This window comes from Neltuma alba, unplaced genomic scaffold (assembly GCF_004799145.2).
Source record: "Neltuma alba isolate B1F8T4 unplaced genomic scaffold, ASM479914v2 tig00003860_pilon, whole genome shotgun sequence".
NCBI classification, from domain to species: Eukaryota; Viridiplantae; Streptophyta; class Magnoliopsida; order Fabales; family Fabaceae; genus Neltuma; species Neltuma alba.
Window position 1 is genome coordinate 34,493 of NW_021633453.1, and position 18,959 is coordinate 53,451.

The 18,959-nt window shown below is 36.1% G+C and overlaps 2 protein-coding genes across 2 annotated transcripts; one reads left to right on the top strand and one right to left on the bottom strand.

Moving 5' to 3' along the window:
- The first annotated feature begins 6,947 nt into the window (after positions 1 to 6,947).
- On the top strand, positions 6,948 to 11,854 carry LOC114742692 (uncharacterized). Its single transcript, XM_028930921.1, has 11 exons — positions 6,948 to 7,058; positions 7,200 to 7,572; positions 7,640 to 7,773; positions 7,864 to 8,008; positions 8,190 to 8,368; positions 9,303 to 9,543; positions 9,914 to 10,012; positions 10,194 to 10,339; positions 10,485 to 10,589; positions 11,087 to 11,175; positions 11,572 to 11,854. The coding sequence occupies exons 2-11, from the start codon at positions 7,371 to 7,373 to the stop codon at positions 11,852 to 11,854; spliced, it is 1,623 nt and encodes a 540-aa protein (XP_028786754.1). The 5' UTR covers positions 6,948 to 7,058; positions 7,200 to 7,370.
- Positions 11,855 to 13,209: 1,355 nt separating this feature from the next.
- Positions 13,210 to 18,438, bottom strand: LOC114742695 (respiratory burst oxidase homolog protein C). Its single transcript, XM_028930923.1, has 12 exons — positions 17,829 to 18,438; positions 17,555 to 17,717; positions 17,415 to 17,463; positions 17,117 to 17,230; positions 16,577 to 17,002; positions 16,044 to 16,427; positions 15,859 to 15,954; positions 15,620 to 15,735; positions 15,393 to 15,495; positions 15,242 to 15,315; positions 14,031 to 14,566; positions 13,210 to 13,775 (listed from the first exon to the last, which is right to left on the bottom strand). Exons 1-12 carry the CDS (start codon positions 18,436 to 18,438, stop codon positions 13,666 to 13,668), a joined length of 2,781 nt encoding a protein of 926 aa, XP_028786756.1. The 3' UTR covers positions 13,210 to 13,665.
- Between the last annotated feature and the right edge of the window lie 521 nt (positions 18,439 to 18,959).

Consider the following 18,959-nt stretch of genomic DNA (forward strand, 5'->3'; position numbering starts at 1 on the left):
CTCTAGTCCTATTCATAGGGCAGAGAGAGAAGGTATTTTTTATCTTATTTACAGGACACTGAAAGAAATTTTTTATATAGATGTATAATTTTACCCCTCATTTATTATTGTGTTGATTTTGTTATATGAGGTATAATGTATATTAAATTGGAATAAAGTTGAAAAGTCATTAAATTTTAAATGAGAGTTAATGAAGTTTAAGATTTTCTTTAATCTGTGTGAAACATACTGAAAGTGCCTTATAAATAAGACCAGAGGAGTATAATATATGCGGTCATGTTACTTTATTTTGGAAAAGGGCATAAAACACTCTGGTAAAAAGTTATTGGATGATTAATTATTTTATTGGATTACCATTAAATTTTGTAAAAATGATTATGCAGTTTCATATAAGTAATTAAATCATAAAAAAGTTTTACGGTAAGTCAGTAATATATGTTGTGTATGCAAAGGGGTGTGTCAAAAGTGAAGTCCCACATTGCCCAAGAGAGAGGGAGCTCAAGTGTATAAATACTATCACACTTTATTGGGCTTGTAAATGGGCTAGAGGAGAAGGAGGGTCTCGCGCACACAACAACAGCCCACCAGGAGGGAAACGCAGTTGAAAACTAGCGATTTCCCCCTGCGCGTGAATTAGAACAGTACCGGGCACCTTTTGTAAATCACTTTTGCAAAATTAAACTATAAAATAGTGTTAGGAGAGCTTATCAGAAAACCCTTCTTTTGACCGTTTATTTTTGTAACAGCTGAAGGTTATTGAATGTTGGGAGTTTTCGAACCGTCATTGATTCTCCATTAATCCTCAAACCGTTTCTCATGGATTAATGCCTGGTAACGTCTGACATTTATTTCTTAAACGTACCCAACGTTCATAACCGACGGTATAATTACAGGTTAATGCAATAACGTATGAAACTGATAAGTTAATCGTGTTTATGATGGTGCCCAACGGTTAGGTCCTCGAGGCCTATATAAAACGGTCCAGGATAGTGTGTTCTGCACCCCGCTCTTGAGCTTTCGAGCATCTGTTCCTCCTCTGCATTTCCCTTCTTCCCTCTTTGTGTTTCTGTGGTGCTGGGTTACTGTATTTTTCTACTGTTCTGTCACCCTGTTTCCTGCAGGAAGGGTTCGTTTAATCCTGGGGAGTGCCGCACTCACATTTACCTACGGTTGCGGAATAACTCTTAAGGACAGTGTCTGCCGGCACGACTCGGACCTAGCTGATACACAACTCCAGTTTTCTCTACAATATAAACATGTTATCATTTCTTAGGTAAAAAATTGTCACTTTATTGTGAAATTTTTAATGATTAAATTGTGTATTTGAACTGCACAGTAATTTTTTGAAAAAGAATTTCCCACCAGTCGGACGGAGATTAAAAAGGGCATTAATTTCCACGACATTTTGAACAAACTCATGAGAAGCAAGTGGTATGCGCTTGAAAAGTATTGATGCGATTTAGATTTTAAATGTAGGACTCATTATATTATAAAATGAATTTTATATTTAGGATAATAATATTTTTCATTATTTTGATCCAAAAAAATTCCACTATGTTGCTTTAAGAAAAATAATGAAGAAATGAAGTCATGTTAAATAATTAACTTTTTTTATGGTCATACAACAATGTTAGCTAGCATGCTTTATAGCTTATACTAATATCACACTAATTGAATAAAAACACAAAATATTCATTTTAAATATACATACTGAACTGGATTAATTATACGGGGACGAAACACTTGTTGACAATAATTAGTTACTGTAGGTTTGTCCATTCCAAGGTCGTAATTCAAATGATAACGCAATTGACAGCGCAATGGAACATAATAACGTCATTTAATGTTAAATATATGTCTTCTTAATTACGTTAGCACTCACGTAATCAGATGATTTTATTATACCCTTGGATTTTCATTATTATTTTTTTGTTTCCTTTGATTTCCAACGCTGATCCAACCTTCTAAGAGGGTAAGAGGCCGCTAGCGTGCGTGTGTAAAAGAGTGTAACCTTGGATTTTTGTCATTCATCCATTCATAAAATGCCAAGGAAGAGATGATTTTTTTTTAATTGTAATTAATTATAAGAAAACTAATCCTTTCGTTCAATGCAGTGTAAATTATATTATAAAATAAACTTTACATTTAAGACTAAGAGTATTTTATAGGTACTTATAATTTTTCTCAAATTTTAAGTTGGAATTTATAATGGACTAACATTGCTAATAGAGTAAAGTTTAAACAATTTAATCAAGAAAGAAATGATCCTTAATATAAGAGCTAGTTGACTAATTTGAGTAGATTAAGAAAATTAGTTAAGTTAGTTATTTGTAATAAATGAGATTATAGAAGTGTAATTTTTTTATTCATTCAAATGAGATTTGAATTAAAGATTCAAAAATTAAGAAGACCATATAAAAATTTAAATTTATTTATTTATTTCTCTATTTAAGCCCTCAATTAACGTATTATTTAATTATGATATTTTCTATTTAATTCAATACATTCAAACCCCAATTAAGATATCATTTAAACTCAAAATTAATTATTAATTCCTTCATTTGACTCTCAAATTGAAATCCCATTTAATAATGATACTCTTCATTTAATTCAATATACATAAATCCCAATCAAAATATTATTCAAATCTTATCAATTAAATATATTCGGATGCCTTCATGTTATACCCGACCCGTTTTAAAACGAACTGGGTATTACAAGTTTTCAAGAATATAATTGATACCAAATTAAAAATTAAGAAAAATATAAATACATGTAACAGAGTAAATTGTGGTAAGATATTTAAGATCAAATTAGATCTTAGGATAAGAGGTAATAATTTTTTTCATGATATTCACGACAAAATCGCGCAACATAGTCGGTCATATGCATTTTGGCTGACCATAATAATGGGCATCATGGGTTGAAAATTCCCTTTTAACAATTAGAAGTGTTTTACATTCTTTCCCACAGAGTAACAACTCAAGTTTTGAGTTTTTGCTGGAAAAGATACTCATATTTAATACTACTTTCGATTTTAATTATAAGAGCTTGTTGACTAATCTGAGAAGATTAAATAAAGAAGTTAAGTTTGTTATTTGTAATAAATATGTGTTGTTTTTCCTAAAATATCCTTACTAATCAAGTGTATTGGCTAGAACTATCATTGTTAGAATGACTATTTTGAAAAAAAGAAGCATAAATATTAGAGACAAAGTGGATTAGAGTCTTATATTTAGGACCAAAATAAAATCAAATAAGATTTTATATGAAGGACCGGACGTAATATTAACAATGTCTTGAATATTGCCTCAGAAAAAGACTTCTGCAGTCCAACAGGAAGCATAATTAAAGGGGAAAAAGATAGAAAAATGCACCTCAAACTCCAAAAGCCCAGAAACGTCCGCCCAATTCCACAAATCCCATTTTGGTACCATGAGACCAAATTGGGATTATTATGTGAAAGGAAAAGACCACATTGCCCTTCATTTTAAATATTATTTTTAAAATATCACAGCCCCTACTGGCCGGCCGGTCACCGGACCTCCGGCAGCGGCGGTCACCGGAGCTCCGGCGACCAGCCGACAATTGGTCACCGGAGCTCCGGCGGTCGGAATTTTTTTTTTTTGAAAATTTTTACAACTTCAATATAACGGTTAACAACTTTTGTAATGCTATTCACAACTTCAGTATAGCAATTAATAACAGCTTTTCTGGGAAATTCAACAAACTCCGGCGACAGGAAACAATTATTTTGAAAATTTTTACAACTTCAATATAACCGTTAACAACTTTTGTAATGCCATTCACAACTTCAATATAGCAATTAACAACAGCTTTTCTGGGAAATTCAACAAACTCCGGCGACCGGAAATAATTTTTTTGAAAATTTTTACAACTTCAGTATAGCGGTTAACAACTTTTGTAACCCTATTAACAACTTCAATATAGCGGTTAACAACAACAAACTCAAGCGACCGGAAACAATTTTTTTGAAAATTTTTACAATTTCAATATAACGGTTAACAACTTTTGTAAGCCTATGAACAACTTCAGTATAGTGGTTAACAACAGGTTTTTGAGTTTGTTAAAGGCATTACTGAAGTTATAAAAAAGCCACTTTTTGAATTTAAAACTTGTTGTTAACTGCTATATCAAAGTTATTAACCGTTATATTATAGTTGTAAAAATTTTCAAAAAAACGTAATTGTGAACGTTATACTGAAGTTGAAAATTTTTACAACTCCAATATAACCGTTAACAACTTTTGTAATGCCATTCACAACTTCAATATAGCAATTAACAACAGTTTTTTCTGGGAAATTCAACAAACTCCGGCGATCGGAAACAATTTTTTTGAAAATTTTTACAACTTCAGTATAGCGGTTAACAACAGGTTTTTCAGTTTGTTAAATGCATTACTGAAGTTATAAAAATGTCACTTTTTGAATTTAAAAACTTGTTGTTAACTGCTATATCAAAGTTGTTAACCGTTATATTGGAGTTGTAAAAATTTTCAAAAAAACGTAATTGTGAACGTTATACTGAAGTTGAAAATTTTTATAACTCCAATATAACCGTTAACAACTTTTGTAATGCCATTCACAACTTCAATATAGCAATTAACAATAGCTTTTCAGGGAAATTCAACAAACTCCGGCGATCGGAAACAATTTTTTTGAAAATTTTTACAACTTCAGTATAGCGGTTAACAACTTTTGTAACCCTATTAACAACTTTAATATAGCGGTTAACAACAGGTTTTTGAGTTTGTTAAAGGCATTACTGAAGTTATAAAAATGTCACTTTTTGAATTTAAAAACTTGTTGTTAACTGCTATATCAAAGTTGTTAACCGTTATATTGGAGTTGTAAAAATTTTCAAAAAAACGTAATTGTGAACGTTATACTGAAGTTGAAAATTTTTACAACTCCAATATAACCGTTAACAACTTTTGTAATGCCATTCACAACTTCAATATAGCAATTAACAACAGCTTTTCTGGGAAATTCAACAAACTCCGGCAACCGGAAACAATTTTTTTGAAAATTTTTACAACTTCAGCATAGCGGTTAACAACTTTTGTAACCCTATTAACAACTTCAGTATAGCGGTTAACAACAGGTTTTTTCAACCGCTATATTGAAGTTGTTAATAGGGTTACAAAAGTTGTTAACCGCTATACTGAAGTTGTAAAAAATTTTTAAAAAATTGTTTCCGGTCGCCGGAGTTTGTTGAATTTCCCAGAAAAGCTGTTGTTAATTGCTATATTGAAGTTGTGAATGGCATTACAAAAGTTGTTAACGGTTATATTGAAGTTGTAAAAATTTTCAAAAAAATTGTTTCCTGTCGCCGGAGTTTGTTGAATTTCCCAGAAAAGCTGTTGTTAATTACTATATTGAAGTTGTGAATGGCATTACAAAAGTTGTTAACGGTTATATTGGAGTTGTAAAAATTTTCAAAATAATTGTTTTCGGTCGCCGGAGTTTGTTGAATTTTCCAGAAAAGCTGTTGTTAATTGCTATACTGAAGTTGTGAATAGCATTACAAAAGTTGTTAACCGTTATATTGAAGTTGTAAAAATTTTCAAAAAAAAAAATTCCGACCACTGGAGCTCCGGTGACCAATTGTCGGCTGGTCGCCGGAGCTCCGATGACCGCCGTTGCCGGAGGTCCGGTGACCGGCCGGCCAGTAGGGTCTGTGATATTTTAAAAATAATATTTAAAATGAAGGGCAATGTGGTCTTTTCCTTTCACATAATAATCCCAATTTGGTCTCATGGTACCAAAATGGGATTTGTGGAATTGGACAGACGTTTCTGGGCTTTTAGAGTTGGAGGTGCATTTTTCTGTCTTTTTCCCTAATTAAAGTTGGGATTTTAATTACTCAGACCAGGATGACGTGGCATATTCCAGCTTTTCAAGTGGAAATGAACGTGCCGTGAAGACTTGGTAAAGTCCTCCATTGTTTTTTTTTTTTTGTACATATTTACAAATTGCATTTGAACAGACGAAGTGGATTTCCATGATGGCCTTTGGCCTGTATAGCAATCTCAGGAGTGCTCTTGTGTGTGTGTGTGGGGGTCGTGTGAATGGCATGGAGAATTATAATACCGGGTTACGTACACCTACAAAAGTCCTTATAGTATAATTTATTGTACAACTTACTCTATAAATTAGATTTTATATTTAACATTAGAAGTGGATATAAAAACTAATTTGTTACAACTTACATTATAAACTAAGTACAACTTACATTATAAACTAAGTTTTATGTTTAGGGGTAGTGTCATGTTTGGAATTTGTGTGAAGATTTTAAAGTGGTCCTGGCGCCAATTTTTTTCCCCCAAGTTTTTATGAAAAACCTGACAAAATTATTATACGCGTGAATTTTTTTTTTTAAATATCGGGCAAGATTTTTCTGACGTGACGCAATTTTGCACTTCATTTGGTGTGAAGAGAAACAAAGGAATAAAAATTTATAATAAAAATAATTTTAATCTTAGCATTAAAAGCAGTTTTTTAAATTAATTAAAAATTAAACAATAAAACTTCTCTATCTTATTTTTATCACTACTTTTGATTTTTAATATAAGAACTAATTTGATTTTTAATTTAATTCTAAATATAAGACATCAATCTACTTTGTTTTTTATATTTATTTATTTTTTTAAAATAGTTTTTATAGTAATTATATATATTAAATGTTGCATTACATGATAATTCTAATTAATACACATAATTAATAAAAATATTTAAAAAATATTTATTTATTATAAATAATTAATTTTTAGTTCTTACTATTAAAGACGTGCTGTAATATTATTATTTTTTTGAACGGGGGCTCGGGTCCCGAACGGGGCCACGGCCTCTGCCCTTTAAAAAGGGAGTGACGCATGACGATGGCATTTCCATTTGAACTTTGGAGCAAACAGTTGCGACAATTTTTCGCGCCAAATCAGAGAGCCGGTGACATCTTGGAAGAAACGAATGGTGCAGGTGTGCTTCATTCTGGACCTGCGGAGCTTGGCTCCTCCATTGCTTAGAGACCTGAAGCAGGTACTACAAAAGAAGCTGCTCTCCCAGACTCCATCTCAAAGTGCTTTTCTGCTTTAGTGCTCAAGCATCTCATAATCGACTGTACGAACAAATCAATAGGATTTTCTCTAATACTTTAATGGTCTGAATTTCAATTCTCAGTCATTGCTTCAACTTTCTAACTTCTACGCCGTTTCAAATACTTCCTCATCGCCTCGTCGGAAATCGAACTCTCCCTCAGATAAGATCGGTCTGTGCTACGTCTTTAAAAATCGATTATCTTCTGCTGACGAGGTATTGGTTCCGTTGTACAAGTTATAATTATTTTCTTTTATGAACATCCGATTTGAACTATTAATTCGAAGTACGCAATACATGGTTCCTGCGATCCGTATGAGCGAGAGAGTGAATCTGCGTGTAACGCAGCTGAAGGTCGCCTATAATCCCAGAGGAAGCTTCAATCTACACGATTTCCACCATGCTGTTAACAGCTTGCCCTCCGATGCCTTCCTGCCTGATAATGATAACAATTACGGTGCGTTCTCTCTCTTTATATCTCTGGTTTGAAGAAACGCGATGATTACTTGGCTGATTATTTTCAGATGTAATGCTTTCAACTGTTTTGAGTGATCAAGTATTGTACTCCTGGCAAGGTAAAGATATTGAGAGAAAAGCGATAGTCATAACTTCATTCTTGCCTGAAGATGTAGATTCTACAATGCAAGAATGCCTCATGGTGGGTCAGTGATTGCATGAATTAAGTTAAATGGTAATGGAAATAATTCCTTTTGTCTAGCAATCCAACGGCTGTTCTGTCTTTTTCCAGGATGCTGCAGATAGATGTGTTTCGGTTGATTTTGCAGTATTTCAGCAGAAGTCAAGCCATCTAACTGATACGCGTGAAAACATAAACAACTTCCGTCGTTGCATTTCTCATATTGAGAACTGCTCATTCCAGACTTACATCCCTGGTTAAGTACTCTGTCAACATCTAAAATCTGTTATTGCTTTTTGGATTTTGACAACTAATCTTTATATTTTTTCGATACTGAAAGGAAAAAAAGAGAGAGAGAAGGTACAAGTCTCTTGTTGAAGTGCTTAATTGTTAATATTTGAGTCTGAAATTTCTGGAAAGCTTATAAATGATTGCAGATTTCAGAGTAATGCACAGTCTTGTTAAAAGATGGCTTCAGGTTTTACAAGATGACACGGAGGAGCCACTCCAAGCACGCCTCGTTTTTAAAGAAAATCTATTAGATTCTGTGAACCACATATTTTGTAACCTGTATGCAGCTGCCATTCCAATCACCAATGGCTTTAGTCAATGTCAGGTAATGTGGTACTCACAATATTCTTCCTCATTAACTAATCACTCCAATTTTTGGCTAATGTATAAATCCATTCGTGTTCAAAGTAGCATGTCTGTGTTGGTTTTTTGAACTAAGACACACACGTAGTTACCTGAATAAATTTGGACATACTAATGTATAAATTCATTCAAGTGACTTAATTCTTTCACTTTCAGAAATTGCCTTAAGTGATTCCTTCAATGGCGGTAATTTTTTCCTAGATTCTTGGAGCACTCCCTTTTTTTAATAACTCTCTTATTTTCCTCAAATGGACAAATCCACGGATTGTTCTAGGAACTCATTTCTAGACCATTGATGTTCTCCATATTTCATAAAGTTGGTCTTAACTCTTAGGAACATTTTTATCAAGAGTAATTTTAGATTTTCACAGACTTTTATGCTTGCCAGTTTATTAGACATAATATGTTAAGGATTTACAATTGATCTCACGCTATAAAAGATGCAAGATCAGCATAATACTAAATAAATATTTTATCATATCTAGACGATATACATTGCATTTAAGCCATTGAGTATGCATATACTCGGAGCATTTTACTGCTAAATTTTGTATTTCCATCTATCCAGAGGAAAATTAATTCCGATGATTATATTTTCTTTTACTTTAGGCAGATTAAGGACACTATACTTTTCATATCTTCAATGAGATGAGCTCCATGTTCTAGTACAAACAGCCATAGCTAGAGCATAAGGGTAAAGATGTCTTGATAATCTCATAGAATCTAGTTAATGTACATTTTGTATTGTTACTTTCATTGTTGGGCTGGTTTTAAAATAATTATGCCAATTAATTATTCTGCATCATTTATCTTGAAATTACATATAATTCAGCCGCTATATCATTTTGATTTTTTTAAGGTGAAAAAGAGAAGCATTAATTATGGGAATCTTATAGACATGCAGATGTCATGGCATGCTGTTAGGAGATGCTGAAACAACCAAGTTCAACAGAATTTCTTGTCCAGTCACAGGCCGCAATCTGGAAGCATATGATGTTGTTGAAAATTCTGTTCGGGTTGGGGACAATACAGTTCTGTTTCTTCCATCATTCCATTGTTCCCTGAAGCTTCCGCAAATTAATTCACGAATTGACGTAGCAGTTATCAAGAGGACAAGCTTGGCTTCTGTTAATGAAGGTAAATATAGCCTTTGGCATTTTATACACATCTTCAGAATCAGAGCATTGTTCTGCAAGGGTGCGTGTTTTCTATTTAAAGAAAACTGCAATATCCCCGTGGAGCGGTTGATGAAGGTACTTCGTCTGATAGACTGATTGAACAAACACTATGGTCTTTCTAGAAATCAAAGTAATATAAATTACATGATATATATCCTGTTCGAAGGGAGTTATGTCTGATTCACTGGAAACGAAGAAAATATCTTTCAATGGGTTTCCGACAAATTTATTCCTAGTATTTTGGCATCCCTGATATTTTTATTCTAAATGCCTTTGTGGCTTACCATCTATTTACCCTCAAGCAATGCTAGTTTTGCACTTTAATGCAGGTCTGATAATGGGGGCTTCCTTCTTTGTGGTTCCATTCCTCTGTCATGTGATTGAATCTACTTCAGATGATGCTGACCAGTCGGACTTGAATTCTCTAGGTGTGTACTAATCCTCAATTGAATTCCCTCTTGAATTCCAATTTAACAATGTTGGCATCACACGAGGGCGTGACATAGTTGTCCGAATTTTTCTTCTCCAATAACCAATATACGTTTGTCAAAAGTTTTTCACAAGATATAAGTTTCTTCCATTATTTTAATTATAGCTATAATTTGACAGTTTTTCAAGGCCTTTCTAGTGTTCTGCACTCGATGGACCAAGGTTTGATATGCTCTTCGAATAGTGATTTAGAAACAATGACAGAGGTTCCTTTCCGCTGCTATTACATTCTGCAGCCATCAGATAACGGGCCAATGCTCCTTAGGGTAATCACTAGGCCTCTCTTGCTCTCAATAATTGTTTCATGATATCTTTGATAGCATATATACTGTATGGCTCATATACCCTGATGACGTTTTGTTGTCCCCTTTTAGATCCGTGTAAGTGTAACCAATGTCCATAAACATGCAGCGTCTTGCAGGTGCAGAAGAAGTATTACGAGTTCCTGATAATCGATTGGTTAGCTCATCCGCCAATAAGGAAATTGAGAATTCTGTTGAAGCCTGTTTGTTGAAGGTTCGATTTAAACATTTTTAAGATGTCTGTCTGCCCCCCACCCCGCCCCAACACAAGCATTTTCTTTGCTTTCCTTTTCCAATGACAGTTCGATGCACACATATACCATGCGATATTTTTGGTCCAAAAAAGAAACCGCAATGTAATATCGACGTTATTCCACCAAGATCCACTGTAGAGTGTCTGTGTCTAAGGCGGGAAATTGCATTCTGCCTTCTTTTATTTTTATTTTTCATGTTCCGCTGGGAGCTTCATGTGTGTGTGTGTGTGGGTGAACTTATCTAGAGGAATTTTGGTTGTTCTGTGAGTTTTTGAATCTCACATAGCGGGACCAAGGTCTTTTTTAATTATCGGAGTCCTGGAATGGTGCATTTATCACTTTCTGCTAATTACTGATGGAATTAACTAAACAAAACAATACCTATTGAGCTTGAATTATACTAGTATTGATTATGTTCCTAGAAATTTGTAACGTGTCAGGAAAATTATGCATGTAGATTGATCTAGCGCACTATGATCCCTTGCTGCATGAAAGAGGCTTTCATCAAAAGCTAAACTTGCTTGTCCGAGAAAGCTTGCAGTTCGGGTTAGTGAATTTCTCCATCCATTTTGACATGTGCCAGCTAATGAGCTTAAAAATGCACTTGAACATGAATGGCCTCTTAAAAAAACAGTCTTTTCTTCTTAAGAAAATAATAAAAATAAGAAGAATCAAAGGCCTGCATTTAAGAGCAAATGCTGCCCGGTATAAAAACAGATAATATATTTTCTGTGGATGGACATTTACTGCATTGTTAAAGAATTGAACTCGCATTCGCAACTTTTCCGAAGAAAAAGAAGGCCTAACACCATTATACGCAAATTCTTTCACACAGTGCTATTGATATTTATCATTATCAATCATTGTAGTGTGTAGCGAAACCAGTTCCTCAACTAAATATTCTCAGTTCCCTCCACATTCATTGATTGTATTCTATTGTAGGTCAATATTTCCTAAAGAGGGAGACGCAGCCGTTGATGCAAACTCAGGTGAAAAACCATCTTTAGAAATGACTGGGAAAGCAGAAACAACCTTATTTGTGGACGGAAAATGCTCGGCATGGGATCTTACAACCCAAGAAGACAATACCATCGCCTGTATTACTAAAGAATGGGAGCAGTTGGTCGTAAACGAGGACCCTAATAAGATGGATTCTCCATCTTGTATGCGCAAACCCAAGTTGGATAAAAATTTGTTTCGACACGTGATTGTAATAGGCAGCTAGATAGAGAAACTTCGAGGATTTTAGAGAGATTGGAGGTTCCAAGACCACTAAAAGCAAAGTCGGTGTCTCCTGTTTCAAATACAACCATGATGAATACAAGTGTGCCCACAAAGAAACCTCTCATACCATTCCACCAGCCAGTTCAAGCTACAGAATCAGTCTCTATTGGCAGCCAGCTAATGAAACCAAATTTCCAAAGGCTGAAAAGGAAACATAAATGAAAAGAAGGTTGCCGCCCATGCGTTGCTTGAATAAAAATGATTCAGAAGTCAATAAGGTCAGCACGCATTGCTCTTTTTCTCTTTTAAATTTCACGTTTCAAATTATTTTCTGGACAAATTTTGTGTCGGTCGCTGCACTTATGGATCTGTTTTACTAAATGCTAGAGGTGTGAAGGTTCTTGATAATTTCAGTTCATTTGTTTATTAAAATATACTACAGATTTAGTTTAAGAGTTGAATTCTTTCTTGAGATAATTTTGGGTGTAGAAGCAGCAATATTAGATGGGGTTGAACAGTAATGAAAATCTTATGACAAATTATTTGTAAAAGACAAGTATATCAATCTAATTATTAAAAAAAACGTGGAATGCGGTCATAAATTTGGCCATAAAATATAAATGGAAATAACAAAGCTCCTTTATGATTAATATTTTTTTTTTGGGGTACCTTTAATTCCACTCTTCTTGATAGGTTAGGTTCGGTAGTATGTTTGACTTCTTTGCTTAGACGATTGGCAGGTGGGCCATTTTAGTTTTGTAAGGTAGTAGAAATGCATCATACGTGCAAAGCATAGCGGTTGTTGTGGATAGAACTGAGGGTGACGTCAACACGTTTCTTTGGTTTTGTTTTTGTTTTTTTTTTTTTTTTTTTGCCCCAACGGAAACACCCCAAAAGAAGAGTACAAGGAAAACCATTTGCCAATTGAATCCACGGCAACAGTATGAGGAAGCTTTGCGTGCACACGCGCACAAACATTATGGGTCTATAAAGCGTGTTTGGTTGGAGCCTCTAAATTGAAAGGTCTGGATAGGAATACTTTGGAAGAACTCGCTTTCTATGAGAGATAAACCCAAGAAAGGAATGAGTACTTGCTCAAATCTGATTGAGGAAGACAAAGGGGTTTACCAATAAACTGACAACGAGTGCAGATAAGCATCGTAGAATTTATTTCTTTCAAGTAGTTAGAGGAAAATTCCATTCTAATTGTAAATATATTACTTATATGTAAAATAAAATCCTTAATCTGGTTCGAAAAGAAATTTAATTTGGACAATTAAGATGTGACCATAATTATAATTAAAAATACAAAATAAGTACTATGTTGGATCTAACATTCAAGCAACACTCTTCATCTAGATTCGGGAATTAATTATTAATTTATTAACTAATTCCCAATCACAAGCAGAGGATATCATTTGATAGCCTTAGATGACGAAAAAAGACCTTAGTCGGGTATATTCCGATTGCTATATGCTCCGTATCCGATTTCGCCCAACCCCTTGTTCTCTTTGCAGGGACTCCAAGCCTCCAATCTCTTTCGCAGAATTGCTATTTGGAATTGTTTCCGTAGTACTGTAGTGACAGCACCCACATACGCATCACGCTGACGCACTGATGCCATAGTCATCCAACCACGCACCTTTTGATTTAGGCGGCCAACTCACAGCTTTGTTTATTAATCCCACATCTTCCTTGGTTACAATATTATGATAAAGATTACAAAGAAATATACACCATCACAAAAAACTGTACACTGAGGTAGTAGCCCATCATCAAGGAGAAGGACCAGATCATTCCCACAGCTCTCTTTTAGAAATTCTCTTTATGGAAGTCGAATTTCGTGGTTGTCTTGTGAGAGAAATCCGAAGCTAATTGGCGAAGCTCTACGGTGAGCGCCTGAATTCCACAGTAAAACACCCCTGCATGAAGCGTGTTTTTGTTAGTTCGCAGACATCAATCCTTTTGGATGTTACTTTCTGCGCTATCTATCTTTGCTTTCTAGCACTTCAGTAATATAATAATAAAAAATTATGACTCCGCGGAGATAAAGCTGCTTTGATTAAACAAAAGGATCTTTGGAAAAAGGCGAAAAAGGTATGAAATTATTGAAGTATTATTAATTAAAGACTTCGACATTGTGAAAAGAAGCTTTGGTTAAAGATGTGGGAACTCACCAACCCGGGCTTGTGGATGAGCAAGCGCAATGCGCTTGTACACACTACGCCAATTGGGTTTGGCAAAGTGAGTCATGACGCGAGTGCCAGAGACAATGTCCACGCCATTCTTTGCGTGGTTTAGAGACTGTAGCATAGCGATAAGAGCAGAGCGTGCGTCACCCTCTTCATAGACACTGGTGCAGTAATTGTGGAGCTCAATCACTCCACGATGGTCTGCTTCAGCTGCCTCATTCATTACCCCTTTGAACCAGTCAAAAGAACCTTGTTCTCTAGTCACCCAGTAGAAGTAGGCCTTTCTAGTTTTGAACTCACTGTGCCCAGCTTTCCTGTGTTGGGATTTGCCACTTGCTCCTTCCTCTAACGCCATCTCCTCCTCTTCTTCCATCGCCTTGTAGTTATTAACTATGTCCTTCACTATACTGATCATTGGGGTAGCTCCAATTCCTAATCCCACTAGTAAAACCACCTCATACTTCTGATAGTCTTGAGCTGGTGCTCCATATGGTCCATCAATCAGAACTTTAGGAAGAGAGCTGCGTATTGTAGTCATAAATAAAATAGAACCTGTCAAGTCTACAAAAATCTTCAATGCTTAGTAATAGCGTGTGGAAGCTTAAATTTTAAATGGCTTCAGTAGGTTTCACTAATCAAGCTACTGAACCTAACTTAAATTAGCTTGCATGATTGAGTGGGATGACTACTTAGTGCTTACCCTTTCATGCCAAAAAATTCAACTGGCATCTTTATCACCTGGGTTGCGTAAATGTCTGGATTACAATGATATGGTTATAATATTGTTTTGGCCACTAAGGTATAAAGGTGGTCCCGGGAATGCATGCAAGATCAGTGCTACCCAAAAAGCACAACCAACCAAATTTGGATCTTTTAGAAGCAGAATATGCTTAAACCAGTAATCGAGTTCAAACTAAAAGTAGAATTGGATAGGAGCAATCCATCCACAGCTTCAATTGTTGGGTTCATTATCCTAAGTGTGACCGCGAATTCCAGTTCGTGAGTTGACAAGTGAAAGCACAATACTTTCACCAGCACGCCACATTTTCACTATCCTAGTTTCAATAGATCTTTTGTGCAATTCCAGACAATAGTTTATGCTTTTGAGCTGTAATGTAACTATCTAACAGGGACTACTTTTTTATAGAAATGAATACTTTGGGGAAGTAAATTTTCTCTCTCGAGACATGCCTTACCTTGGAATGCTATCTCCTTGCATGCATTCAGCTCTTAGAAGTCCACTCTTCCCATCTGGGGGAGGTCGGCATGCCTAAAAGGAACCAAAGCAAGAACTTGAATAATTATAGAAATTTTCACTCAAGAAAAAGCATTGAAACCAGACATCACCTCTGAGAATTTTGCTTTTAGGCTCCGAGTCCAGTCACCTGCTGTTCGAATATGAACACTGAGGTAGTCATCACCGGGGGCTGAGGTTATGGAGAACGGATGCCTGAAATCCAATAGCACTTGAGGAATTAGAGTCTGGGAAAACAAACAATAGGGAAAGGGAAATGGAAAGTGGAAGTGATCCTAACCCCTTGGGGGTCTCAGACTATGTTTTCTTCAGTACATACCATTCAAACGGAGATACAGCAGCACAATTGACAAACATGAATTGTCCACTCCTGTATCTAAACCCATGAGGCTTTGACATGTAAATTGCTAACACATTTCCAGGATAAACAGCCACCTTCAAGTTTGGCATTGAAATTGCAGTGAGACAATATCTCTAAATCTTTTACTCATAGGCTTAGCCAAAAGAAAGGCCTCATTTTCTTTAGGAGTAACTGGATTTTCAATATTTGATAATTACCTTTAATATTCTCACAGGCTTGATGCTCGATCTGAGTGCTCTAATCAACCTTTCCAATACATAGATGATTATAGGAATAGCCAAATACATCCAGGTCTACAAAACACACGAAATGATTAAATTCTGTGTAAAAATCAGTTAACGAAGATAAAGGTGGAAGGGTTGAGTTGACTCAAGGTGCTAACCGTTTTCTTGTACCATTTCTTGGTCAGGTAAAGTTTCACTCCATGCACTATCAACATGGCATATACAATGACAAAGAGGTGATGGGAATACCAAAAGGCATTGAAACCGGTGAGCTTGTCAAGGGGTTTGGGTAGCTTCACTTTGCCTCTCCTGAACCAAGGGGTGGCCAGGGTGAATGCTATTGCCATTAGCACTACCATTATAATCCCTGTCACTCCTTCCCATGATTTGACAAAATGCCAATAACTAGCGGGTTTACGTCCAAAATATTGCGCCACCAACATGTACTTTTCATCACTTGCATCAAGAATGCGAGGGAAATCACAAGTAAGATGATAAATAGCATGTATACCAACGCCAATTGTTACTCCCACGGCTATCACCTGCAAAACACACCAATTTTTAACCAGAAGAAGAATGCATGCTCCTTATTGCCTGGTGAAATTGTGAAACATGCTAATTATCTTTTTTCCCCCTTATTCTAGCCACTCTATTTTGTTGTCTGAAAGGAATGGGCAGCGCTTCAAATTACCTTGTGGAAGTTGAGATTATCATCAAAAGGAACTACAACACCTAGCCTCGTCTTATTCCTGATCCAGGTGACGGTGTTTCGGCAAACAGGTAACAAAATAAGAGCCATGTTCAATTTTAGAGTCTCCGCTGCACCTTTCGCCATGCATACACAATGGCCCATTACGTTATACACGTCCTCCCTTTCTCGATACTGCATGTACTTGTAGACAAATAAACCCGCCATCACACCCATCCACAGTGCCAATACCCAAGCTCTCTGCCAGTTATCCTGTAAAAAGTATGAGGTGTCCCTGTACCACCGCCTAACAACATTGTTGTCATAGGTAGGCATGAGCTTTTGGCTTAGCATTCGGCTCAGGTACTTGCTGTCTCCCCTTTTAGAAGTTTCAGGCCCATGCAACAATAGCACCTCCAGGTGTTCTATCTGTTTTTCCCCAGTAAAAATCACCAAATGACCCAAAATCATGTGGCTGAGATGAGAATTCTGTACTGGTAAATGCTTGTGCTCCATGCTTAAGATTAAAGGTTAAGTAGTTACCATGATAAATCCTGTGCCTTCTGGGTCTAGTTCTTCCATAATCAAAGCCGCGTATTCTTCTGCTTGTTTCTGGATATTCGTGAGTTTGTTGGTAGTGGCGCTAAGGCAGATAATCTGAAAAGTAAATACAGAATTGAGTGAGCAGGTTCAAGGAAAATTTCGTCATGGAAATGCAGGCTGGAAATATAAACTGATCGATCTACTTTACTATTTTTTTTTTCTTCCCGGTGGAAGAAACATAGAATCTGCAAGTGCTTGGAAATTGGAATCATCTGTTGTGAATCAAAGAATTCCTTACCTCTTTGATTTCTTCCTCGGTGATTCGGCCATCTGCATCTTTATCCACCCTGCATCCCAAAGTAAGCAATGGTGATTTATTGAAGCCTTTCCGGGCATTGAACAAATTCTGAATTTATATTAATAACAGCTAAGAATTACATGTCAAAGAATGTTCCAAGCCTAGAATCGAAGCTCTGGTCGGAAATCTGGTCCCAGAAATCCTTCAGATGTGCCTTGTTAATGGAATCTCCCTGAATTCCTCTCTTCCGAGCGAGTGCATCAAACAGCTCCAATGCAAAAGCCTCAGATTCCTTGTTCATTCCTACAAAAAAAAAAAAAAAAATCCAGAGTCCGCCTTAAAAACTGATCCAAAAGCCAAAAAATTTAGTTACAACTAGACAAAACGATGGAGAAGAAGGTCGGTTTGTAATACCTATACATTTTCCGAAGAGAGCACGAGGAAGATAGCCATCTGTGCTATCAGTAAGCTTATCAAATTGCTTCTCAACCTCGTCCCACCCTGCACAACCATCAGTCTTACTGATAAACTTGAGTCCCTTAAGAGCATGAGCAGCCGCAGATTTAGTCCTATCATAGCGTTTCATTGGTGCTGCTGGCTTTGAAAAAGAAGCCAAACGCTTCAGTTCCTGAGATACGTGCTTCACCTTAATAGAAGCATTACGCACAAGTGAAGCACCAAAAGATGTTTTCTTCTCAAGGCCTTTGCCAAGCAAACCCGATCTCTCATCTTCACGAACATTCCCACCTGCAACAGTTTTAACACTGTGTAACGCAACAGAGTCTCCTTGTATATCCATTGTGACCTCAACATAGGTTCCTTCGTCTCCATCCTCTGCTTTGTTTCCACTGCTGCTTCCATCTTCAGGAACACTGAACTGGGGACTCTTCCTTCCAACCCTTTTGCTCAAAGGTCCACTTAATGGACCACTATGAGGTACCCTCTCACCTCCAATGAGCTCTATGTCTGATTCACGACCATGAACTTCTGATGAAGCTCCTATCACCTCGTTTTCTGCTCCCATTTTCTGCTCAATTTCTCAGATTCTGATGCAGATTCTGTAGGGGACTATATAATAGTACTACACTCCTATCACTTTCTGATTATTTTTTTTGCTTTCTGAATAATATGCTATACTCGGCTGCATTCTATCTTGAAGGAAAGATAGGTGGACATATTTGTAGGCAGACACGGGTTGGTGCTGTGAAAACGAGAGAGGCAAGAAATCAGAGATCCTTGTCGATTCCTGATTTTTTCAGTGGAATGAACTTTTGACAAAAGGGGGCAAGGCAAGAACAGGATGAGGAAACCACCAAGTGATATCAATCAATGATTTTTTCCATCCCCCTCTAAATTTAAAAAATTAAAAAAGGTGAGGGAAATCCGTGATGGGAGGAACATATTATATTATACTACTGTATAGTATTAGGTGACCCTCTTACCAGTGGGGATCTGAACGCATGTCATTAGCAATTTAGCATTTAGCACTTTAATTGATTTTTTTTTTAAAAACGAGAGAGCTTTAGAGCGACGTGCCGGTCATAA